Source organism: Xenopus tropicalis, chromosome 5, assembly GCF_000004195.4.
Source record: "Xenopus tropicalis strain Nigerian chromosome 5, UCB_Xtro_10.0, whole genome shotgun sequence".
Lineage (NCBI taxonomy): Eukaryota > Metazoa > Chordata > Amphibia > Anura > Pipidae > Xenopus > Xenopus tropicalis.
This window is the reverse complement of record NC_030681.2, coordinates 114,713,634-114,741,161: the sequence shown is the minus strand read 5'-3', so window position 1 is coordinate 114,741,161 and position 27,528 is coordinate 114,713,634. Positions and strand designations below refer to the sequence as shown.

The 27,528-nt window shown below is 40.0% G+C and overlaps 1 protein-coding gene and 1 non-coding gene across 2 annotated transcripts; both read right to left on the bottom strand.

The window, feature by feature from the left end:
* Positions 1 to 803: 803 nt before the first annotated feature.
* Positions 804 to 27,368, bottom strand: kpna4 (karyopherin alpha 4 (importin alpha 3)). Its single transcript, XM_002933235.5, has 17 exons — positions 27,057 to 27,368; positions 18,772 to 18,816; positions 17,673 to 17,762; positions 16,520 to 16,549; positions 15,035 to 15,087; positions 12,704 to 12,799; positions 12,528 to 12,613; positions 12,064 to 12,150; positions 11,566 to 11,735; positions 10,362 to 10,406; positions 10,034 to 10,165; positions 9,254 to 9,382; positions 7,551 to 7,655; positions 7,401 to 7,472; positions 6,792 to 6,954; positions 4,752 to 4,843; positions 804 to 4,332 (listed from the first exon to the last, which is right to left on the bottom strand). Exons 1-17 carry the CDS (start codon positions 27,123 to 27,125, stop codon positions 4,234 to 4,236), a joined length of 1,563 nt encoding a protein of 520 aa, XP_002933281.2. The 5' UTR covers positions 27,126 to 27,368; the 3' UTR covers positions 804 to 4,233.
* On the bottom strand, positions 11,165 to 11,466 carry LOC116411290. The gene has a single exon (XR_004223038.1).
* Positions 27,369 to 27,528: the final 160 nt, after the last annotated feature.

Here is a 27,528-nt window from a genome sequence, read left to right as displayed (position 1 = left end):
TGTGTCACTGTATGCTGCCTGTGTGTGCCATACACACAGGCATCATAGGGCAAGCAGAGTATGGCGCACACAGGCAGGGTAGGGAAGGCAGAGTATGGCACACACAGGCAGAGTATGGCACAAACCAACCAAGAATGGCAAACACAGTGAAAGTATAGCCCACGCAGGCAAGGTAGGGAAGGCAGAGTATGGCACACACAGGCAGGGTAGGGAAGGCAGAGTATGGCACACACAGGCAGGGTAGGGAAGGCAGAGTATGGCACACACAGGCCAAGTATGGCACAAACCAGCCAAGTATGGCACACAGGCAGAGTATGGCACACACAGGCAGGGTAGGGAAGGCAGAGTATGGCACACACAGGCAGGGTAGGGAAGGCAGAGTATGGCACACACAGGCAGGGTAGGGAAGGCAGAGTATGGCACACACAGGCAGGGTAGGGAAGGCAGAGTATGGCACACACAGGCCGGGTAGGGAAGGCAGAGTATGGCACACACAGGCCAAGTATGGCACACAGGCAGGGTAGGGAAGGCAGAGTATGGCACACACAGGCAGGGTAGGGAAGGCAGAGTATGGCAGGTTTTTGCTGCACTACAACCATTAATATGGGTATGGTCATGTGATAACATGGGTGTGGTTTCAAGTGGGTGCAGTTTCAAAAAGGGGAGTGGTCAAAACTGGCTTCCATTATCGGCCCTCCACCACGTAGGTCGGAAAAATTCCGGCCCTCGGTACAACAGAAGTTGGACAGCACTGGTGTAGGTAATAAAATGGCTTAAGATATTTAAATAAAAAAAGACAAATGGAGCTTTCACAAAAGAAATTTATTTTCCAAAGATAAACTTTCACATTATGGATGATACTTTTTTTTTTTTTTTTAAAGACACGAAGCATCCCTTTTTTTTGTTGCAGTGGGATTGTACTTGTTTGGCAAGGATTAAAAGCAAAACCATTACTCTGCCTTAATGTAGGATGCTTATTAATAAAATAGTTATTACGAATCAGAATACAACTCCAATGCGATTTCCCCCATAGGCATGTAACATTTATAGAGAAATATCTTAATTATAAAATATTATTCACCCCCACTTAAATAGATGTATTAGGAGGGCATAACTTACATTAACATTAGAACATCCCTTTTCTGCAATTGTTTTTGTTTTTAATTCAAGAGAAATTCAAATCTAATGAGTCAACGGAGAATTGACTACAGGGCAAATATAAATGCAGTCATGTCAAGATGAAACATGCTATACATACAGTGACCCATATCACACGTCTGTGTAATGTAAAGGGAATAGAAACTACATATAGTTAGGTTTTATCTTCCTCTTTATAGTAGAAATACAATCCCCACACCATGTGGAATAAAGCTGCTTAAACAATACCATAATAATGGTCAATGGGGTTTAATGCAAAGCTTTTTGAGAAGTGTTACACATGTAATAGATTTAATAAATCAAAACTCGAGAGCAGGAGTCCTGACTTACAAGGTTTATACTAGCACCCCAATGGTAACTCACGGTTTTAGTTTTTGCGCAAAGCTGCACGCTCTCTATTAGACAAACACATTGGAAATGTGCTGAATGTTTTGCAGAATGCTCACATAACATGTGATTGAAAATAGAAGAGCTTACGTTTTATGAATAATCTATATCGTTTCAGCAACTCCCAGCACCCCCTCACTAGCCTATTATTGCCAGTGGGATATTGGAAGTTGTAGTTTACAGCCAGAATAAATGCCTGGGGCAATGAGCTATATTTTACCAGTTAAGTCCAACTGTTGTGCGTTGGAAGAACAGGTTTGGAATACTATTTGAATGTATTTCCCCCTCCATCCTCTGTAATGCTAGCCCTGGTAGCTGTGTCTGTAAAGCTCACAGGGTTATGACTAGGGTTGCTCCTGGGAACAGTTCCAACTTTCAGGATGATTTTTCTTATCATGGGGTTCAATCAAATCAATTAACATATTATGCCACTGTGAGAAACCCTTTCTGATGTTTCTATAAGGCACAGCTGTACCAGTTTCCAAAGGGTGTCAGACACACGTTATTATTCTAGCCAGCAGAGTAGTGATAACTGCAGCCAAATCTTGAGATAAACATTAGATGTTCTTTAAGTCACATTTTGCTCTAAGTCAGTAAACAGCATGAAACAGTACAACCCAACAGCCATTGTGCCTCTAAACTCAACTACTGGGAATCACAGAAACTTCCTAAACTTGCCTTTTTACACAATCTCCTTTAATTTGGAGAGGATGGAGATAGTGTTGTGGGGTTTTGACCAAAGAATAAATCATGGTTGTCAGATACCATGTATGTCATACGCCTGAACAGATACTGTCATTCCAGTCCTGGTAATTGGGCATTGTGTGACTTTGTGGGTATTATATGGGTATAAATTGAACATGAGGGAAAAAAAAAAAAAGATCCAATAGAAAGTTTTTTAAGGTTTATGCTTTATTCCCCATGACAGCCTAGCTTGCTTTCTACATAAATAAATGTACAAGCTAGTTTCTGCTGTTTCTAATTGTAACCTTAAGCCATACTTCAGATGACAAGGAATGCTGCAAAAATACTCTAATCCAACAAATTATGATCACAAAATAATCTTTATCCAGTCTACAGTGTTTCAGAATTACCATTTAACTTTAAACACAAAGTAGATATATCTAGGCTAATGGTGGCTAAACCTTGCATGTCTGAGTAACAGCAAATTGTTGTTCATGCAACACTTGTGCTCAAGGGGAAGGCACAGCATTTCCTACAATGAGCCACCTTATAAAGAGTTCTCTTAATATAACATAATCAATGCAGCTTTCAAATTTAGTGTGCGGTACCTCAGGCAGAGGCGGTTCTCCAAATAAAAGAGACTTGCATGCAGAGAATGCAAGTTTTAAAATACAAATATCTCCCTAAAGTGGCTCAAAATAGATTGTTCATGGCTGCCTACATCTAAAGATAAAAGATTCTAAAACAATGGAACTGCTTAGGCATAGTAAAGGTGTTGAAACCATGAATAGGTCTGTACATCTAGTCACACCTTCTAACAATCTGAATGCAGCAGTACATATGCACCAATTCTCAGTTTAGACGTTTCCATATCATTTTCATAGAAAACAAATGTTGAAAACAAAAAGTATTGAAACACCGCACAGCTTCTACCACAACTGAAACATCTGTACAGGACTTAACAAAACGTAGCTAAAAATAAACATGCAAATTAATTATGTTATCTCTGAAAATGGAAGGATGGCTTAATAACAGACGTTTTATCCTCTCTACTCGTTTCCCCTCATTTGGCATGTTGTACTGTAAAACAGTTCTTAGATTCACGGACAATCCTGGGTTCCATGCAGAATTTTGTACACAAATGAGCTCTGATGATATGGAACATTTTGCAGAACACATTCATCTGGTGCAAATGCACAAGGTTGCCTTCTTAATTTCCTTATTTTTTTGTGCAGGAGAAAAAAAATATGATACAAGCCGTACAAACAGAAGTTTAAAATGAAAAAAAGAAAAAAAAAAAAAGTAAAAGAAAGCAAAACCGACTGAGGAGTAACCCAAAATCTGCTTCTAAACATGTCTCTGTTTTTATGTCCAGTGTAAGGTAACACTTATGATTTTATTTGTGATTTTCCAGGTTTAGTCAACCCCTTGAAGGCGATTCAAGCTTGCATGCGTTCACATACAGCACCACACCCATACTCTCGTACACACGCCACTCCTGGACTGGGAGTCTGCATCATGAGTGAATAGCCTCACGTTCGAAAAATGAGCCTGGATTCACAACTGGGTGTCCAGACATTCATTCAATGCTGTCCATTCATACGGAGCTTCTTAGCAAGGCCTGGGCTTAATCTCCTTGGACTTATGCGGGCATCCTACCCATGTGTTTCTTTTTATGCTTACAAGGCTTGATGATGATAGTACTGCATTTCATCAATTTCTCTTTCAGGTCAATTTTCCCACTCAGGCACTGAAGATCTTTGACCTATAGCCCTTTTCCTCTGCACAACCTATATAAGCATTCGGTGTGAAGTTTTCATTACATTTGCCACTCACTCTCACTCGCATCCACTCGCCATCTTGACTTCATTTGCTCTATACTGTCATCCAAATGAAGTCCTCACATTTCTTTCTCCGATTTAATGCAGCAGATCCCATGAGCCAAGCTTGATGGATCAAACCAATTTTCAGTGCTGCAATGTATCTCCCTTTCAACCATTCCTCCTAAAACTGGAACCCTTCAGCTGGTACATTGGCAGATGAATTGAAGCTGAATGTTCCTCCCTGGATTGTTTCTGGGACAAGGTTAGAATCTTCATCAATCTAAAAAGAGTATTTAAGAGTTAAGGTTAAAATAGCTTGTTTCATTGACCCCCACCACCAAAAATATATATCTCTATCTCTAATATTAACCATGCTTGGTGAACCAAGCCAAAATGGCAATAAAAAAATTCCAAACTGTACAAAAAAGCAAATATTTGTATAGGCATTAATTAGCAATAAGTAATTTTTTTAAGCTGTTGATATTACAAAGTCTATATTAGTGTGCTTCCTCAAATTAACCTTTTTAAACATCAACAAAAAGATTGTTAAAGGAGACAGTTCCCTTTTAGATTTACACAATTTGGGAAAAGTTGACTAAAAGCATACTTGCTGAATATTTTATCTCCCAAAGGTTTATGTAGAGAACATTTTGGCAGATCTTTCGAAAACAGATTAGTTTGGACAACAATTTAACTTACATCTGATGAGAAAAACTGATCAATTATTTCAAATGCCAGTTTGTAGATATCTTCATTCTCGTGGCTTTGCAGCTGTTCTATCTTTTCCAGGCCTGTAAAACAGGATTAAATGCACATGGTGAGTTTCGAGTTGAGCAATTTTTAACCTTTGTCACTTTTGCCTGTCCTTAGATTGCGGGTGCATGGAAATGTGTTATGTCTGTACTAAAAACATAGATAAGAGACATGATGCAAGATCACAATACTACTAGTATCTACTAGTTTGTAATGTATTAGACCAGTGCTGTCCAACTGGCGGCCCGCGGGCCGCATGCGGCCCGCGACCCCCCTCTCTGTGGCCCCCCACCTGTCTGGCTGCTTTGATGTAAGCATTTTGAGTAAGCATTAAATGGTATCAGTACTGAGATTAACTGCCCCCCTGCATGGTTCTCACCTCAGATTCAGGCTGTAATCCCTCTGTATTGTTTAAAAATGTAATCCCCTGTGTTTTTCACACCTTTTAATACCTGCATTGTTCCCCCCCTGCAGTGTTCACACCTCAGGCTCAGACTGTAATCACTCCCATTGTTCACTTCTTCACACCTCAGACATAGGTACTGTAGGCAGAGTATGGCACATACAGCCAGCATAGGGCAGGTAGAGTATGGCACACACAGGCAGCATAGGTCAGGGAGGGTATGGCACACACAGGAAGGGTAGGGTAGGCAGAGTATGGCACACACAGGCAGGGTAGGGCAGGCAGAGTATGGCACACAGAGGCAGCATAGGGAAGGCAGAGTATGGCACACACAGGCAGGGTAGGACAGGCAGAGTATGGCACACACATACACACACACATGTGTGTGCCTTACTCTGCCTGCCCTATGCTGCTTGTGGGAGGTGAACCTGGCAGGGGTTTGTTGTGGGAGTTTGTTAGCAGTTGGAAATAGCCATTAAATGGTCCCAAAGGTGTGTAATTATGTACAGGGGGTTGCTCTGCTATCCACAGGGGAGGAGGAGGCATATGGAATTTAAGGGTATATCTTAATATGACATAATTCTTTCACATATGAATGATGGTTGATATCCCCACAGTAACGACCAAGCATTTGCTGTGCTACCACCATTGTGATAAAATAGGTGTGGTTTGAAGTGGGTGTGGTTTCAAAAAGGGGAGTGGTCAAAACTGGCTTCCATTAGTGGCCCTCCACCATGTATGCTAGAGAAATTCCGGCCCTTGGCACCGTAGAAGTTGGACAGCACTGTATTAGACCATTGATTTTTTTTTTTCAACATATCAAGTACTTTAAAGCAAACTTATCAGTGCTCACCAACTTGTAACTGTTGCAGTTCCTGTAAGGCTATCAGCCTCTAACAGCCAAACCCACTGTACAAAAGTTCATGTGCAATAGAATAGAGGCAAGCACATTTACATTTCAATAAGGAACCATATCCCTTCTATTAATCTTTTATTGTCAGGTTATAATGTGCAAACAATGCACCCCTTACACACTGCTTGCACTGTATAGCTTAAAATAAAATATTTATTATTGGGAAGGGATACAATTTCCTATTAGAATGCGCTCTGGTGCAGGCACATGTAGCCGATGTACGCATGAAAACGTGAGACTTTGCATTCTCTTACGTTTTCATGCGTATATCGGCTACATGTTCCTGCACCCGAGCGTATTCCATTCATTTGGGTGCAAGCACAAGTAGCAGGCGTAGGGCTGAATTTTCGCCAAGTGTTTTTCCACTTGCCGAAAATATCAGCCCTACGCCTCGTGTGGCATCAGCCTAAGGATAGCTTTTCATGCCTAGATTTTAGGGTACCCCATACATGGGCTGGGACTGTAAGTTTATCAGATCAAATGGCAACTGTTGCATTGTTGTTATCGCCCATGAGACTTGATTCTCCACTCATATTTGCAATAGCAGATAGTTTTATTGCTGCCAAAAGATTGTCAGACTAGATTTGTGTAGCATTACACTGCAATCAAAACGCTGTAATTGCAATGTTTCAGATATTAGATAGACATTGGTCTGCCACACTTTACATACCCCCACACTCTTCAATAAGATTGGCTATAGTTTCAGAATCCTCATCAGCCATTTTTAAAATGTTGCTTAATCCATCCAACACAACTTGAATGACTTGGGGGTCTTTGACCGTAAGTAGGTTGCAGAAAGGAGGGATAACGTTTTGTTGGATAAGATATGCAACCTAAAAGAGAAAGGGAAATCGTAAGAATGTACTGAAAAAAGGCAAACCGTTTTATTTAACAAGACTCAATTCAATGACACTGCTCTTTATTTTGCCAGTTAACCATAGGCACAGTAGTTACAGTAGTAGTTGCACTGTAGATCCTGGAAAGATTTGCACCTGGAATTGTAAATCAGTGTCAGATTAAATCATATTATGTAATAAATGGGTGTTTTATTTAACTTTTTATTCTAACTACCAAGTTTGGAATTTTAGTAATTCTATAACATACTTAATAAGTGAACTATCCCTTTACACTGTACATTTAAAACATTCTAAATATGAAGTACACAGAATGACGTAAGCAAATATAATTAGTAAATTAAAAGTGTCCATTTACATGACATATGTGCATGTGGTCATAGGAAATCCATGAATATAAATAGGTAGAGTTAAAAGTTACTCACTTGATCTTTTCTTCCACTGATTGTTAAATTGCTTATAGCCCAAGCAGCTTCCTTCTGGGTTCCAAAATCACCCTAAAAGTAATTCAGAATACATTTAGTAGATTTGTACATATCTTCCATGAAACCCAAGCCCTTTAAATGTAATATTACCTTATCCAACAAATGTATGATCATAGGCACAAGGTTAGCATCGATCACTGCCTGAACTTGCTGCTGGTTGCCTGCAGTAATATTGGATAAGAACCACACTGCCTCCTGCAACATTTAATTTGTAATTTATTAAACAACTGGTATGGCAAACCATATCAGCTTTAAGAGGAGACAGTTGATTTAGTCAAATTTGGTGAGATTATAAAAACACAGTTCAAGCAAAAAACTGTAGAAAAAAAAACTATATTGAAAGGCAATATTGTTCTGCTTTTTTAGGATAAACATGTTACAGATGGGTGAAATACGTCTAAAACAGAGCCCCATTTATTGCTCTTCAATTCAATTGTCCTACACTAGCCAAAAATCTTTAGGTCACCCTTCGCATTAAAGGGATACGGACAGCCACTTAAAATCTTTTTTTTTTTACACCTGCTGTTGTGTTTTAATTTGTATCAGCTTTAAATTCCTTATAAACTAAATCTGCAAAGTTTTTTCACTTCATAATTATGGTAGCACAAATTACAGACCCATAAAGCAGCCATGTTTGTTCCCCTCTTCCGGGTTTTAATTTAATTGCTTTCCAAGTGAATAAATATGCCCAATCACAAACCTGCAACACCCCTTCTGCTTTCAGCCGGTGTGTGACAAGCTCAGCTCCGTTGTCTATTTGTAATGGGGAGGGGGAGGGAGAGCCCTTAGAAGCAGGCAGGCACAGGAAAGCTTAAGCTGGCCTGCTATTTAATTCTTCGTGGGAAGAGCAGGGGGGGGGGGGGGGCACAGCCCTTTGAAGTAGGCAGGCAATGGAAAGATCAAGCCTGCCTGCTATCTAGTTCACAACGCCATGCGATGCTATGTGAGGGAGGGGGAGCTCTTTGAAGCAAACGGCAAGCTGAATCCTCCCAGTTTATGACATAGTCCTTTTGACAGATTGAGAAGCTACAGTCGGGTTTGCCAGACTGTCGGGTTGAGGATCTTCAGTAGGATTTATGTAGAGAAACAGGACTTTTAGGGAAAAACAGTCAACATGACCTATAGGTAGGTTTGGAAGTAGGTTCATATTTTTTATAAGAATTTTTTTGGTGTCAGTATCACTTTAAGCTTTATGTGCACTGTCCTAATGAACAAGCCCAAATATTAACTGCTGTGTTTTTAGAGTGATATGAACAGTTGTTTTTAATGTTAGATTTGTAATTGCCATTTTAATGAATTGTAGGTAGTTGGCTGGTCAGTCATTTTATTCACATCAAAATTAGTATAACAATAAATTGTGAATCCAGCATATTACTTTTCAACAGATGGTTACTGGGATGCTAATAAATGTTGTCTATTTTTAGTTGCAGACCAGAAAGAGGCAGGATAGTAATGTACATTAAAAAAAAAAAAAAAAAAGCATACAAAATTAAAAATGAATTCCATGTGATAAAAAGTTGCTTAGAACATGTCAGTCTATAAAATTCCAAAAGCAAGGTCAGTTTCCCCTTTACAACCTTTTAGAGCACAGTAATTTCTGTATGGACTCCAGTGGAGTGCTCTTCCCAAACCAGCCCAGTGCACTGGCACCACCACATCCATAACTAAACAGAACACTAACCAGCTAGGAAACTGGTGTTGCTGCTCCTGACTTGTTAGCTAACAGGTTATGTACAAGTATTTTTCTTTAGTTATAACGGGAATGTACACAGTAGCAAGCAATATAAACAAACCTTATTAATTTTTTCCTTGGCATGTGTCAGCAATGCTGGAAAATGTAACAGCGCATCACAATTTAGAACAACCTGGGTCTGTTCGTCAGTTCCAGTAACAATGTTGCCAACAGCTCTCAAAGCAGCAGTCTGGAAACCAAATCAAAAATGCATAGAAATGTCACAAACAAAAGACCAATCAATTTGCCAGCCTGCCATGTGTTAAGACACAAAAGTCACAAGTTTCATAACTGTTCAAGCTAAACCAAATACATTAGTGTCTATGAAAGAAGGGGAAAAAAAAAAAAAGAAAAAAAAAAAAAAAAGTATGCTGAGATGCAACTATCCCAGAGGTAAGAAACCTAACCACATGGCAAGAGATTTTCTATGGTGGGGTAGCTAATAGCTCAACAAGTCAATCACATACATTTAACACTACTGAGCCTGCTGGTCCAGTGGTGACCTCAGCATATCAGACCAGAAGCTGATGTCTTAAATTCCTAGTATTATTTAATAGTGTAAGCTAAAACAAAGTACTTCTGTTGCAAATTTTACTTATCAAGCCATTTGAGGTAAAAAAAAAAAAAAACAAAAAAAAAAAAGTGCACACCTTGGAAAAGGGGATCTCTACATAAATATTAAAAACCACAAAAGAGCTGCTGTAAAGTTTATCATTTTTCACTGGAAAAATTGGGAAGCATCAATCCATAAATGTGCAGAAATCAGTTCTATTTTTTTGCTATAGTACTGCAACTCTAATGCTACATTTTTTTTTTAGCCTATTAATAAAAGGCACCATACCTGCACTTTAACTTCTGGGTTGCTTAGAAGAGGAACCAAGTTTGTCACTATTCCAGAGTCTATCACCATCTGAATTTGTTCATTACCAGCATCTGTCAGATAGGAGAGGGCCCAGACAGTGTCCACCAGTATCTAGCCATAGAAGAAAGAGGAATTTGCAAGAGCCAAAAATATAAGAAGTACTCTGCTACCATAAACGTATGCGTCAACTGGAAGTACCACCATTACCTGAACTTTCAATAGCAAAAGTGCACATTTAACATGCACCATCACATTTATCACATTTCAGAATGCATCACACACACACAAAATGTATATGGAGACTTACATTTACATCTGTATGGTGTATAAGCACACAGAGTGCTGGAAGGATCTGCCAAAATAAAATTACAAATATTAAAAATATGAATACCCAATGTTGAAGTGAGATTATATTATTACACAGGACTCCATCCAAAAGTAGTTTAAGCCTATTAATTTAAAGGGCACCAATTACCCCTGTATTGTTTTCTCCGCCAGAAGTGCGGGCTAATAGAGTCCGCACTCCAGATAGGGGAGACAATTTTTTTTTTTTTTTTATATATAAAAGAACTGCCCATCAGCACTGGACTACCCGTACCGGAAGGGAGCCCCTGGCTTATGTTGGGCCACATAATGAGAGAGTGCAGTAAGTTGCACATTATGAGCATGAGTGCGACGTAGTAGGGTGATTTACATTTACCACTCCTACGTCAGACGCATTCGCGTAGCAAGCGAGTGCCAACCAACATGGCCGCTGGTGCGGGTAGCCCAGTGCTGGAGGGGGCAGTTTCTTTAAAAAAAATAAAAATAAATAAAAATACTATTGTTTCCCCCAACCCGAGTGCAGGCTCTATTAGCCCACACCTCTGGTGGGTGAAACATTATAGGGGTGATAGGTGTCAAACTGCTAACCCACTAAAAATAGGATTAATTTAAAACTGAGGCAGCAATATACTACTATTCTAGGGTCAAAATTCCTTATAGCCCACAAGTCATATATGGCTCACCATTTATTTTGACACTGTTTAAGTACTTAATCTACTTTTATAACAAACTAAAAATAAAAAAATGCAATTTATATTAAGGCAACTTTGAGAACTCAAAACTTCTTTGAATCAGATCACGGGTACATGTTAATCAAGCACCCGTTAGAGATATAAGGATGTGCAGGTTATTTAAGGGAGCCAATATGGGCTCTAATCACTGGTAATGTTGCAGAGAAGCCCTTCACATTGCAACATCCCTCAGATGCACTCCGAAATCAGCAATGTAATTTCAGAGCCCCCTTGCAAATAACCAAATATATCACACACACACACTTCATTACTACGAGTTATACTACATCAACTAAATTTACACATTCTAAAATTAACATTCACTCAACACCCAAAATCTCAACTTCATCATTTCCAAAGAAGTTTTGAAATAAGCTATTTCATTCTGTGGTGTTCCTGGTAGTTTACATAGGAACACTAAAGAGTCTGAACACTGTTTTATAGAGTTTATTTTACCTCTTGAATGGTCTCCATAGGTGGTGGTGGATCTTTATGACGACACAAATTGACCATCACCCAGGTAACATTCCTCAGGAAAGTAATGGGAATAGATGGATTGATAAAAGACAGCAAAGGTTTTACAACACCAAGGCTGATCACATAATCTCTGCACTGAGGCCCATCACCTGTTTAGAATGTATACAAAATTAGTGATATAAAGATACATAAGATTATTAAGCAGGTCCACTAGGGATAGGGATGACAGTACTGAAATGTTTTAATACTATGAATGAATGATTAACTGAACAAAACTTTAAAAATTAAGGAGATGGTAGAACATTAACTTAGTTAAGAAGTGAATAAAAAAAAAAAAAAAGTAGAAGGGCACATTAAATTTACCAGGACTGCACCACCCCCATGCCCTTAAGTGTACAGGTCTTTCATGTATTTACTTCAGACAAAACTGTAGTTTTCTAATGGAATAGGAAAAGCAATTTAACAATATTCGCTTACCAATAATATTCCCCAGTGCCCAGACAGCCTGCTCGCAAACATTTTGATGGGGGGAATGCAATAATCTTAAGAACAGTGGTACAGCATCTGAAAAAAATTAAGAATTAAAATTAGTCTTGTAAATCTAAGCAGTCCGAGATAAAGCACAACGCCGTGTTACTGAAAAAACAAGCTTGCTAAAGAGTGAATGCCAGCTTAGATGCCAAGCAGAGGATTAACTTGATGTTACTGGGCCCCACAGCAAACTCAGTCTGAGGCTGAGCCAATTTTACCAGGATATATTTAAATTGCTCTATAAGTAGGAAACGGACACTCCTGGCCCCCCCACCCCGCAACAATATTTTAACGCATTCTTGCAATGTTTTGCTGCTTGAAGACTGCATAAAGCATAGTATAGCTATCAGCTGTAAGAGGATGCTGAAACATTAGTACAGTGCTCTCCTAGACAATCCCAAAATACATACTTGACTGAACCACAGCTTGTGTTTGTTCAGATGTTCCGGATGCAATGTTTGTCAAAGCCCACGCAGCTTCAAACTGAAGAGATGGACTGGAAAAAGAACAATATTGAGTGGTGCTATAACATGATAAGAAAACCATCCAAAATATTTTTTTTTTAAAAAAAGGACCAAGTACTTACTTATCATCTCTCTCCAGACAATGAACCAAAATGGGTAAAATTCCAGATTTTATCAAGTCATCAATTGGTGGATTACGGTCACTAGAAAGGAGCTTTCTAAATAAAAATAAAAGCAATGATACAAATGATACAGGGAATTATACAGAATATATAGTGATACATATAGTGCCCAATTCCTGATTTTCCCTCATTATTGCATGTATGGTTTTGGATCTTTAAACAAAATGTAATATTAGCCCAAGGTATTGTGAACAAACTTGCACTAATTAAAACAAATAGCTTTCACCCAGCAGCCATTTTCCCTCTGACATGTTTCTCCACCACCAGACTACTTCTCCAAGAAAATTCTACTACAATTCATGGTTCTTCAAAAACAGCAAATTGGTCCAGTTCATGAGGCAGCAAAGAACACCCACACCATCATTTGATTGACCCCAGCCATAATGGAACATGTGTTCTACTTTTTACATGTCCACATTATTCCATGGAACATTATTCCAAAAGGCTGAGTCATCCAGATTTTTTTTTTTTTACACAAATATGAAATAAACATTGATGTTTCTGTTGAACTGCAATGGTTTCTGGCTTGCTATCCTCAAATCAATCTAATTTTAGTCCATTCTCTTTCTTATTTGAAGTCATGAACACTGACACTTATGTGATGCTAGAAAGGCCTGCAGTTTTTGCAATGTATTTATGTTGTCATTGCACCATTGGATTAATTGTGGCCAACTGGACACAGCTGAAAAGACTCCCAACTATTCTCCTCTTTTCCACATAAGACTAATGCCACACTGAGCATATGGCGTATATTTTCCCAAAATAATCGCCATACGCTCCTACCTGTGCCTGCACCCGGATGAATGAAATACGCTTGGGTGCAGGCACATGTAGCCAATATCCGCCGAAGATGTGAAGTCTCACATTTTTTGGCGGATAACGGCTACATGTGCATGCACCTAAATGTATTTCATTCATCCGGGTGCAGGCACAAGGTAGGCAATTCTCGGAAAGCGGTTTTCGGCTTGTGTTAATGTTTGACAACACTACTTTTTTTTTCTTTTGAGTGGGGTGTAGATTAGACTTCTTTTGGTAATCATATTTAAGTGTTGTGAAAGAGGTAAAAGAACCCCACTAATAATCATCTATTGCTTGTCTATTGTCTCAATATGAAATCCTCATGCAAAATAATATAATAAACTGCTAAATGCATGTGATCCCAATACAAGCAAGTCAGACATAACATATCTTAAAGAGATGCTGACACCAGAAATAAAAACCTTTTTACTACCGCCAAACATTGCCTTTGAATGCCCCTGTTAGGAGAAAAAAGCACCAGCCCGGGGTACCTGTAGGAAGCGCTTCCTCCTTCCTTTCTCTTCTGCCGGCGAAATCCGTCGGCCGGCGCATGCGAAAAGGAACGAGGAAGCGCTCACTGCTACCCCGGGCTGGTGCTGTTCTCTCCGTACAGGGGCACCAGCCCGGGGTAAAAGGTAAGCGATCTAAGTCATTTGGGGGTGCCTAACATTTTGGCACCCCCAAGTGACTTGGCCTTTCCTTCTCCTTTAAATGCATTTGCCGGATGCTTTTACATTACCCATCAGATCCCCATGTTTCTCTATGAGGGGGCTGCCATATTTGTGCAGCAGTAGGCCATTAGCATTAGAAGCTATAACTAACAGGTTGAGAAGGGACAGTCAGGTTGGCAAAACTGTCAGGTTTAGGAACCTCAAGTAAGAATTACTTACAAAAGTAGCCCTATCAGAAAAAAATCATCAACATGACCTATAGGAAACTTTTTACGTACATTATAATTTTGAAGAGTAGTTTTTTTAGTGTCAGTATCACTTTAAATCACATTAATTATTAATAGTGAAAGGCTGCCAACACATTGAAATACAGCTCGCTTGGCAAGGTCGCCAAATACAGATATTTCCCCGATATGCCAACCTTGTTATATTACAGCAGTGATCCCCAACCAGTGGCTCGTGAGCAACATGTTGCTCTCCAACCCCTTGGATGTTGCTCCCAGTGGCCTCAGAGCAATTGCTCATTTTTGAATTCTTTGCTTGGAGGCAAGTTTTGGTTGCATAAAAACCAGGTTTACTGCCAAACAGAACCTCCTGTAGGCTACTAGTCCACATAGGGGCTACCAAATAACCAATAACAATCCTTATTTGGCACCCCCGGAACATGTTTTATGCTTGTGTTGCTCCCCAAGTCTTTTAACATTTGAATGTGGCTCACAAGTAAAAAAGGTTGGGGATCTCTGTATTACAGTAACATTTAAGGACTTGAGTTAAAATGGTTAAAGAAACATCCAAAGTTTACCTTGCAGCTTGCACAGCACTGAGCTGAATGCCTTGATGGTCACTTGATGCATTCTAAAACAAACAATTTAATAATAAGATAATTTATAACAAGTCTAAAACCAAATTTAAATGCAGTTCGCCCTAATACCCTAGGTGAATGGAATTTTCAAAAATGCTTGCCAGAGATACGATATAGTTGGTTGTTAGGGCTCTGGCACACAGGGAGATTAGTCACCCGCGACAAATCTCCCTGTTCGGGGGCGACTAATCTCACCGAGTTGCCATCACCTGCCATCCCACGGCAAAAATGTAAGTCGCCGGTGGGATGGCACATGCGGCGGCGCAATTTCAGCAAATCGCCGAAAAAGCCTCGCTATTTGCCGAAATTGCGCCACCGCATGTGCCATCCCACCGGCGACTTACATTTTTGCCGGTGGGATGGCAACTCAGGGAGATTAGTCGCCCGCGAACAGGGAGTTTTGTCGCGGGCGACTAATCTCCCCGCGTGCCAGAGCCCTTAGGGAGGCCCCATAATTGGGCCAATACAGGACAATGTTATCATGAAAAAATGCTCCCTTGCACATTTTCATAGATAACATGAGTAACAAAATCCCCCCCGTGTACCATTAACCTAAGGCCCTTGTGGCACTTTTAAAAGTTTCTCTGCAGGAGTATTTGAGCTTGTGAAGAAATGTTTTTATTGCCCCACTGTGTTGCCTGCCATTCAGCTATTCAGAAACTTTCTGCCCAGAGTGCTATGACTGCAGAGAGTAGGAGTATGCTCATGTGGGGAGATGTAGACGTTTTTGTCAAGAACTGTATATAAAAGGGATTAATATTACCCGGACCACTAGCAGCCAATTTTTATTCATCTCAACGAGAAATACCCGGTCGATCACAAATGATAGTGTTATCAGGGTTGCTCAGAGAATGCTTCATTAGAGCGAAGACACCTGTGGCCATTAGATGCCATGGCTTCTTGTGGCGACTAATCCATGCAGCAAAAACCTGCACTCGATTAGTCGCAGACAACAACTTTCACGTTGTCTATGATCTGATATGACAAAGGTTGAAAATAAAGGATCAGTAACAAAAGCAAATTAAAATGCCCTACAGAGCATCAACACAATGCTCACTTAGCTTGTACTTTTAAAATTTAGCACTAGAAAGCAAAAAATACAGCTATGTGAAAAAAAATCAAAATATGTTCTAAGGACATCAGCTCAACTGTCATTCATTTTGTAGCTCTCAAACATATGGCCCAACGTTTGTGCGACTAAAAGATTACAGGGGCAAAAGGCCTGAAATGACTCACTTCCGACTGGTATACTGGTTTGCAGAACAGATACAAGATGGCTAAATATGGCAGAGCAGGAAACCTTATCAAAACAATTTTCATTTTTAGTATTGTGTCTTTGACATGCATGGACAATGGTCACACCCCAAAAAACACAATCCATGGTCATATTTCAGTAATATGGAAAGGAAAAAAGGAGGACAATACCTGTACAATGGCTTCCAGCGAAGTATTTTGCTAAGAGTAGGAACAAATATTACATTAAAAACACATAATCCAGACTTTTTTTTTTTTTTAATATATCGACACATCCCAGTCCATAAACACAGAATATTTAATGCAAATGCATCTATTTTCTAAAATTCACCTTGCCTAACAAAATCTGTGTAAAAAAAAAAAAAAAAAAAAGCATTATCATTACTCTGATACTTTGTGGTAACGTTACAAACTTACTACACAATAAAAAGGACAAAGACGGGTGCTTTAAGTCTAAAGTCAAAGACGGGTGCTTTAAGTCTAAAGTGAGGCATACGTTTTGGAATTTCATACCAAAGGGTGTACATGTGTGTGCTGTGTCCTTAGGACTACAGTGCCACATGCTGCTACATACAATACACCAATTCACTGATGCAAGTTTGTTATGACAATAACAATACACGGGAACCGTCAACTAAAAGCAGGAGAGATTCTTTAAGGTATGTATATTCAAGTTATTCTGTAACTGGGACAGAAGGGACAACTTGCTCTCAAGTATGGTGTTGCATTCTGTCATGATTTTTATGGTGTACTTTTTATTTCTAAACTACACCATTTACATAGCAATTAATTCACTCTACCATTTAAAATTTTTTTGGTGTCGTTAGCCATCTCAGTGCATTGTGCCCAATTTTAAGCTTTCAGGAACCAGCGTTTTCAGATAAGCTATTGCCTCTCCTACTCCCATGTAATGGGAGGAGTCATGAGCTGGACTTTCTTACTATTGAGTGCTATTCTGAGAGCTGCTATCTTGCTACCTCACCATTGTTCTGATGATCGGCTGCTGGGGGGGGGGCAGCTCAGCAGTAAGGGCTCTGGCACACGGGGAGATTAGTCGCCCGCGACAATCTCCCCGAAATGCCACCCCCACCGGTGAAAATGTAAATCGCCGCTGGAATGGCATACGCGGCGCTGCGATTTCGGTGAAATCGTGGCGCCCCTTTGTATCTTATACATTACGAGTTAATTAATTATTCTTCTAAACCTCCCCAATCAATCCCTAAAGAACTCCCCTTGGTATCTTATACATTACGATTCTCACATTCTCTGCGGTTTAAACCACACATTTCCCCCTCAGAAAAATAACTAAATGCCTTGACCTTACCACTCTGAAGTCTGCATCAACATCAGAATCTTCACAAATATCTTCATGGGGAACATTTCTTCTTTTAAGCAAATGCTCATCTCTCTTATTCTGTAAAGTCACAAAGGAAGTACAGGGGAATAATATACACAAGGAATTAGGAAGAAGTTCCTCCCTAATGACCACAAACCATTTCTAAGGCTCTTTGTTAATATACTTCAGGATCCATTCTCATTTATTTTTCTTTAAAAAGAACAAATGAAAAACAAAGCACAATCACAGGACACTTGAAATAAAGCGTGAGATGTTCAGAGATTTCAAAACAGTAAATTATAATGCTATAAATTAAGCATTTATAAAGTAGAACACACTTATTATTCACTCTAATTTGTCATGCTTGAGAACAAATTTTTGTACTAGGTAGGCCTAACCAGGTATTGAAAGATTTACAATTCTAGTCTGGAAGCACAAGATATATACTATTGTGATTTTTCATGTAACATGGTGATAGAACTTGTTTAGTTATGTGTACACCACATTTTATGGCATATAATATGTGCTCAAGTACAATTTAGAGGGAATACTGAACTTATTTATGAACAATAAACAAGGGCACAATGAGGCTGTGACCACAGAATTCATCTTTGTTCATAATTGGGATCAAAATAACCAAAAAACTGATCACTAAGTAATGCTGCAATACAATGAAAAAACTCACCTATCCAGATACAGTAATTAATAATGCTGAATCAGGCCAGCAATTCATTATTCATTTAGAGGCCTCAACGTGGTTATTAACGAAAGATTTAATACCACATTTGGGCAGATTGTAACCAGAAAATCAGTTTTGTTTTAAATATATAGATGTTGGACCGCTTTATAAAAAATAGGGAGACTGACATTCTCTTCTACTCAGTTTATATTTGTGTCTTGCTCTCCTTGAAGGATCTGTTCTGGCAAATATCACAAATACGCTGGCATCTTGAAGAAAGGTCAAATTTTCCCCCTTTAGATGTAAATTTCAGACGGGTCCATTTCTTATTACATTTCTCATTTCTAGCTAGAGGTAAAAAGATATAATATTATGTAATTAACTTTTGGTAATAGAAATAACGTTTACCTTTCTCAGTTCCACAACAACTTCATTTCTCTGTCTTCTCATGCTCTAAAAGAAAAACAATTTAAAAGATAAAACTTTCTGGACAATATAAATACCATTTTAAACAGAGTGCTGTAACAACACCATAAAATTTTCCTAACAGAAAGCAGTGCTCGATGCAGGTACTATAGAGCAAGGATATGTTATAAAGACTGCCCAAGAAAGGCAACGTACAACATTAAATGAGAGTTTTCAGCCAATTATATATGATAAGAAGGCATTAAAGGGCATGTCAACCCCAAAAATAATGTTTTGCATAATGAAAGAAAACAATTCTAAGCAAATTTCCAATATGAAATAATTAAAAATTTGTAGCGCTTTAAACGTTATTTATAAATTTAATTGCTATTGAAAGAAGCATTTGCTGAACTCCTGGTTGTTACATTTTAAACAATGTTGCAAATGCCTTGCTTCTCCAGCAATACAGGTCTGTCAGGCTGCCTTGTGTTACAATGTTTCAACAGTCTGAGCCACCAGGGCAGAGAATAGAAAGCACAGGCAAGCACTGCTTCTAACGGCAATTATAAATAACTCAAAAACCATTACAAACTTGTAATAAATGTATACTGCAAAGCTGCTTAGAATTTTGGTTTCTTTTATTAGGCAAAAAATTATATTTTGCATTGCCTTGTCCTTTAAAGGACTAGTATACCTTCAATTCTTTAGTATGCCAATCAATACTGGCTCAAATACAGGGTTAACTTTGAGGTTCTCCTGGAAAAACAGGTTTTTGACTACCACAGTGAAGCCCCTGTCTGCAGGATTCCCTAAACCACAAATACTACATGTAAGTTTAACCAACAAAACAAATAAAGGAAAAATAGACTAAGCTCTTCTGGTTCATTTTTTTTTTTTTAAATTACCCATAAGAATAAAATAATGTCAGTGAAACCCTTGGAAAACCATCAGGACCATAACATCCCCAAATGGGCAATTAGTTCACATGAAGAATATTAAGAGGGAACATGCAGAGGGCGATTTCAACTAGTCAGGACTCAAAGTACATCTCTGTATGGTGAATCAGGATTTTCCAGTCTAACCAATTCTAGGCAAGCAATAACCAGACATTGATCAGAGAGGGTTTAGGCCCAAAACATACAATAAGCCCACAGTGGAAAGCAGCCATGTCAGCAGACTTAGCAATGCTAAGATATAGCTGGGAGTTAACAGTACGAGACATCTCTTCCCTCTGGAGAGCTTACAATCCAAGTTCCAGCACAGCAACTTGGGTCAATATAATTAGGAGCAGAATAACCTGCCATTATTTTTGCTTTATGGGAGAAAACCCAAATAGATGCAAAGAAAAGATACAAACTCAGGACCCTACAGCTGCAAAGCCACTGAACCAGTCCCCAACTTTACAATAGGTCTCTCCTAATGCATTATATATGTTCAGCTTTTTAGATATATAATCCTTATATTTTAAATGATTTAATAGTTTCAGTTCAATAAAACCAGTACTCCCAACATTTAAGAAAAATGTACATAGTCCAATTAAATGATGTATGCTTGAATTAAAAATGAATTTAGTTGCAGATTTGGCAGCGAAAATCCCTGTTCCAAAGAACACAGTGTCCTACAAAAGAAAAGCAATGGCAGTCACAAGAGGAGTGAGTAGGTAGTATAAATTTAGAATGACTTTGAAATGAGATAATGTAGCATAACACAGCTAAACTGTGATTCTAAATGACAAAAGAACTAGTATAAAACCTCATGCAGCTTTTCACACTTAAGCATTAAGACTTTTTTCAGCCTGCCTGTGTTACATTCTTATAAAACTATAGTTAATCTCTGGTAGAAACAAACAGGCATTTGAAGAAGGAGACACAGAAGCAGCAATGGGTTATATAACAAACAATTCTCATACATAAACCTCAACCTGTTACATCCTATACCTGTGTTTCCTGTTTTCTGCTATTTGGATCAACATACCTTAAATCTACAAAAAATCAGTTAAACATGAAATAAACCCAGGTTTATTTTGTCACAATAGATTTAAGCAGCTTAGTAATGATCAAGTACAAGCTACATTTTTTTAACAAAGAAAAAGTAAATCAATTAAAATTTTGAATTATTTGCTTAAAATGGAGTCTATGTTAGATGGCTTTCCAGTAATTATGGGCTTTCAGGATAATGAAAAACATTATATCCTTATTCACCTATTCCTTATACAGGTATACGACCTATTATCCAGAATTCTTGGGACCTGGGGTTTTCTGAATAAGATATTGGGATCACTATACCCATTAAGGCTACTGAAAACTATGGCTTTCCCTAAAGGTCCCCATACATGGGCCGATTCTAGGTGCCGATATCGGTCCCTTAGACTGTTTCGGCAGCTAATCGGCCCGTGTATGGGCACTACCGATGGGCCTGCCCGAACGATATCTGGCCTGAAATCGGCCAGATCTCGATCGGGCAGGTTAAAAAATCTTTACCTATAACCGCCATAATAATTCGATTGTTTGGCCCCAGGGCCAAACGATCAAATTAGCCTGAATTCCCCCGATATCGCCCACCCATATGTGGGGGATATCAGGAGAAGATCCACTCGCTTGGCGACATCGCCAAGCGAGCGGATCTTAAGGTGTATGGGCACCTTTAGATGGCCCTGTAAAACCAGTATTCTTTAACTTTTCTTTATGCACAACAAATCCTGCAGCACTCTGAAAATTCTGCATGTATACATAATTCCAACCTTCAAAAATGTTGTGCACAAAACTGTTGTAGACCACCAACAAATATTTCAAACCGATGTTACACTCTTTTACTAGATACCAACAATAAAACTGCAGTGGGTGTTAACAGGAAGGGGGGAGGGGGAATTCTGCATGGGGGATGGTCTCAAAAGAATGGGGCAAAGAGAAAAAAAATAAATAAATAATGACAGCATGCAACAAAGAAATAGGGAAAGGAGAAAATAATGGCACTTTGGGAATAAACAATGGCTCGTTAATAAAGAGCAAAAGTATTGCAAGAGGAGATGGGAAAAGAAATGTCAACATAACTTTAAGGTTAGATACCACATAACCGGAAAAAAATGTCAGACACTACAGTAAAGAATGGCCAGCAACAGAAGGTTTAAAGAATATATGAAATTAATCTGCAAAAAAAAAAAAAAAAATGAAAAAATTGAGAAAAACTATATGCATATTTTATATTCAAATGGGTCATATTTCTTAATGAAAGGAAACACAATACAAATTTAAATTGTAGGGGTTTGCAAATACAATTTAAGAAACATCAGATCTGTAATATTAATCTTCAGAAAATATGAGCACTTTGGTGCCAAAATATGCAGTACACAGGCCAACACCATGGGGGAGATTTACTAATCCACGAATCCTAATCCCAAAAGGGAACAAATCGGATTGGAAACGAAAATTTAGCGACTTTTTCGTCGCCGGCACAATTTTTTTATTGCATTTTGCGCGACTATTACATTGCGTTGTGATTTTTTCGTATTGAGTGGTTGTAACCGGCAGAAAAACCAATCCGTTTCTTTCACGACGGCGCCGAAAAAGTTGCGGTGGCGACGGAAAAAACAAAAAATTTTCGACCGCAATGAAAAAGATGCAAAAATACCGATCATTGCGAAAAAACGCATTCGGACACTTTCGGTCTATTCCTGGATTAGTAAATCTCCCCCCATGACGGTTAGTGCAGCCACCAGAGCAGGCTCAAGCTGTTCCTTGGCCTATGTTTACATGCAGGCAAAGAAACAGATACATGTGACTGAAGCCTAAAGGTGGCCACACATGTGAACAAGGTTTCGTATGATATTATCGGTGCGTGTATGGCCAGCTTAAATCTCCGGTATGGGATCCGTTACCTGGAAACCCATTATTCTGGAAGTGCTGCACTACAGGAAGGCCATCTCCCATAGACCCCATTTTTTTTCAAATAATCAATTCCGATTTTTTAAAATGATTTCCTATTTCTCTGTAATAAAATAGTACCATGTACTTGATCCCCGCTAAGGTATATTTGATCTTTACTGGACACAAAACAATCCTACTGGGTTTATTTAATGTTTAAATAATTTTTTAGCAGACTTAAAGGAAAAAGAAAGGTAAAGTCACTTGGGGGTGCCAAAATGTTAGGCACCCCCAAGTGACTTTAACCGCCTACCTTTTACCCCGGGCTGGTGCCGCTGTCAGGAGAAAACAGCACCAGCCCGGGGTAGCTGTCGGCACTTCCTCCTTCCGGCTTCGCTGCGCGCGCATGCGCAGTAGAGTGAAAAGCCGAACTTAAACATTTAAGTCGGCTTTTTCGCTCTACTGTGCATGCCCGGCCACCGGCAGTTTAGGAAGCTGAAGGCGGAAGGAGGAAATGCTGCGCTCCAGGTACCCCGGGCTGGTGCTATTTTCTCCGAACAGGGGCACCAGCCCGGGGTACAAGGTAAGCGGTTAAAGTCACTTGGGGGTGCTTAACATTTTGGCACCCCCAAGTGACTTTGCCTTTCCTTCTCCATTAAGGTATGGTGATCCAAATTATAAAAAGATCTCTTATCCAGAAAGCCCCAGGTCTTGAGCATTCAGGAAAATTGGTCCTATATCCATATCGGATTTCAAATGGATATTTCATATAAGAATGTTGAGAAATGAAGGAGCTTACATGGGCACATGATGAATAAATTTAAACACTATGTGCATGTTATTGGTTGGCCAAAGACAAGGTTTTTTTAGGTTTTGAGTCTATAGAGAAGTGTAGTTTAACTTTCTTCTTGAGGTGCATTCCTACATACCACCCTCCAAGGAAGAAAACTTGCACACAAACCTCTATCACTGACACCCAAAGAGGTTGGCATACAGCATGTCTTGGGTGAAACATTCCATGAGAATTGCACTTCCATCTTAAATAGACCTTGCTAGGTTAGCTTAGAATTAAGAACTGCAGCTATAGTGCAGGCCTCATGCTTATGTACAGTCAGTTTTTGCAGTAAGAATAAAAGATTAACATCTGGCAAGGAACATGAATGGCTCCTTACTAGCAGAGCTAATTGTCCACTTGTTCAAAACAAGTTCATGCTCCATGAGCACTGAAAGGGGCGAACTGTTATCAAACAAAAAAGTACACCTGTAACATACAAGTCTATGTAGAGTAGTACAGTTCGGCCACACATGAACAATAAAAGCTTATTTGCCTTTGTACAGGGTCCACTGATGAGACCACAATATTTGGCTGAATATTGGCAGGATATCAAGTGGCTTTAATTTTCCTGTACTGGCTAGCATGGTAAAAACTGTAGCTCACCTCACCCTTATCGCATACTCTAACTTCAAAAACTGCCCGTCGCAAACCCCAACTTAAAAATGTAGAGCAGTGTCACTGACTACCTGGGCGCCATCTTTTGTTCAATCGTAGAAGCTCTGTGTCTCATCACCGACAGACCCTGTTTGAGCATGCGCAGTTGGGGCAATAGGGAAATCGGCTTCAACTCTGCATGCTCAAGCAGGGTCTGTGTCGGCAATGAGACCCGAAGCTTCGGGCCCCCTGGTCGCAGCTGCGCTGCTCTGCATTTTTAGGTTGGGGTTTGCAACAGGGGCAGTTTTTTAGAGTATATGATAAGGGTGAGATGCTGGGGGGGTCGAGGCAGGTCAGTTAAGGGGGCTTTTATAGATGGGGGGCGTAGTTCTCCTTTAAGGGCAATGGCCCACAGTGAGATTAGTTGCCCACAGCCAACTAATCTCCCCGAAATGCCTTCCCACCGGCAAAAGTGTTTAGGGGGAAAGCATTTTTCCATTACACATCTAATTTCTTCGTAAGTAGGAAACAGCAAGGAGTCATTCAAAGAGCCAGAACCAGCGTATACAGCATAAAGGATATGACTATATTACAAAATAGACTGTTTTTATATCGGTGAGTGATACGATATTCCTCTTAACCATAGATCAACTAAAATCTAGTGCCCCGTTAAGAAGAGCATTTTGAGTGTAAAGACCCTCTACTCATTTGTATGAAACTATAAGGATACGGTTCTCCAATGCTGCGATGCGTCACTGAAGATGAATGCTGTGGCATGCAGGATGCTTCCCAGTCAATGATTTGATCAATCCGATATTGATTACCTCAAGGTGGCTATACACCTGATGATCTGCTTGTTTGGTGACCCCGCCAGGTGTATGGCCACCTTTAAACCTTGTCGCAGGTAACAAGTAGAGACTCTTTATGAGAGGAGACAATTCAGTTACATATTTTCCTCCTTATAGGACTAGCTTTGACCCATGTTTCAAGCTAGTAATATATCGATAAAGCACTGTAATTTCACAAAATTTCTATTCTAAACTACCTGAAACAAGGTGCAAGAGTGAAATGAGACTCCTATACCGACATCAACATACCTCCCGACCTTGCCCACAGCAAGCACACAAAATTGCAAGACAGGTGGGAGTGGGTTACAAAGCTACCAATGTTTTTATTCAAAGGGGAATTATAGCCCATAAACTTGTTTTATAAATTTCCCTCTGTAAACAGAACTGCTTAAAAATTTCCAGCCAATATGGCCCAAGTTACTAGTGTAAGTCATGTTGTAGATCCAGAAAATATCTAACGCACAATAAAGATACACAAGGAACATTCAACACATCTGACAAAGGGACACGCCCCTGAAACATTGTGTGGCTGCTTGAAACAAACAGTGCCTCCCCTACATTATTCTTTGGGCATACTTACATACTCATTCTGAAATGCCCAGGTGCAAACTAAGTCCCTAAGAATATAGCATCATCTGAGTTTGTTAGCAAGTATTTACTAGTACCATGGGGCTACCAACTGCAAAAACTAAATCAGCAGCAATGGGCACAAATATAAGTTGCTGAAAGGCTTTAATCAAACTCTAAATGGCTCTAAAAAGCAGAAACAACCTTGCATGTAAAGTCTTAAAAGGCTAACCTTTAAGTTTCTCTTAGCATGGTACAGATCATATACAAGTGTTTGGTCTTCATTTTTATAGTTTTTATCTACCTCTATGCTTGTTTCAGCATTCTAAATTTAAAATATTATCTAGTTAATGAGTGGTACTGTCCCTAACAAGCAAAATCTATTGCTCTGTAAAGTTGGCCATACACGGTAAGATCCACTTCTTATACCGGTATGCCCAACTACAGGGGGGGGGGGGGGGCAATATCAGGCTGATTCGGTTGTTTGGCTCTAGGACCAAATGATCAAATTAAAACAGTGGGTATAGGTGCCATCAGTTCGGGACGTTGATGCAGTCCCCGATCAGATGGAAAAATTAAACCTGTCTGATCAAGATCTGCCCAATTTCAGGTCAGATGTCAGTCAGCGAGTGGTTCATGCTCATACAGGAGCAGATAAGCTGCCGAATCAGTCTAAAGGACTGTATCGGCAACTAAAACCAGCCCATGTATGGCCACCTGAAGGCTACAATTGCATTGCTACATTATAATATTTATTTGTTAATGCCCATTAATCTTCCTCTTAGTCAAGCCACTGCTTTGTTACAATGGTAAATTGCACCCTAGCAACCAGGTAGCTGCTGAAATCCCTAAACGCTGCTGCTGAACAAAAACTGCAAACTGTTTGAAAATTGCACTGTCTGCTTAATAACAAAAGTTAATTTAAAGGAGACCTGGCATTTTAATGTCTGTGAATAAAATAGATCATATAATCACAGCTCAAGCATTAACATGTGGGCCTTTAAAGAGCAAAAGGAAATAAGCTTTTACTTTGAGTGCAGCCAAACACTAGCAACTTTACAAAACTGGGAATTAGAAACAAAGATCGGAGAGTGCGAATCCCCGGGCGTCTGACAGGCTCCTTGCGCGGCCACAATGCCGGCAGCTACACTAAAGCCTGTGTATAGGCCGAGAGAAAGTTCTTAACTACTTTCCGAGCTTTAATCAAATACTTCTATGCTGGTAGCAATATCCTTTGGGTGCGGAGGGCAGGCCAAGCCCAAGGTTCTTCCACTCTATCTATGAAGCTGGGGGCTCACAATAGCACGTACAAATGGAGGAGCCAAATGTTCTTGTGAGCCCTACTTGTTGTACTGCAGCAGGCAAGCAGCGCCTGGGAGGCCCCACTAGGTCTCTCCTCCCTACAGCGCCACTCCCCGGCTTCCCCCGCCAGGCCTAGCACCCAGGCTTCTCACTCTCAGGCCGCGCCGAAGCGACGTCACAGCCGGGCCCTGAGAGCAGCACCGCGCATGTAGCGCACCCTATTTGCTATTTGCCCCGGGTAGCCGCAGGATATAGGAATGCAGAAGAACACGGATTAACTACCTCCAGGTCGCGGCCTTTGTTCTTGAAATTCTTCAGCCGCTGGTTGTCCAGTTTGTCGTTGTCAGCCATGATGGGAGCGCCGGGCCTCTTACCGCTGCTCTGCCGAATTTATCGTTGTAGACCGCTAGCACGCAGTCTATCTACTAGCACTTCCCCGAACGCTTACAGGCTGAACGAGCAGAAAGCCGATGTCTCTTAAGAAACCACCGAAAACACCGAACTCAGAAACCTCTTGCTTGACTGGAATGCCGGTAACAAGAAAGCCTCGAAGTGGGAGAGAGTGCCCCGCCCACATAGGAATCCCCGCACTTGATTGGCTGTAAACCCGCCGCGAGGTGGAGCGGGATTGCGCAAACTTTCCGGCTGCTTCGGTCCTCCGGCGGCAGGGGGCGTGCCAGTAGCGCCCAGGCATTGCATGGCGGGGAGTCACAGGGAGTGAGGGCGGCTAGTAACTTCCGCCAGATTTGTCACC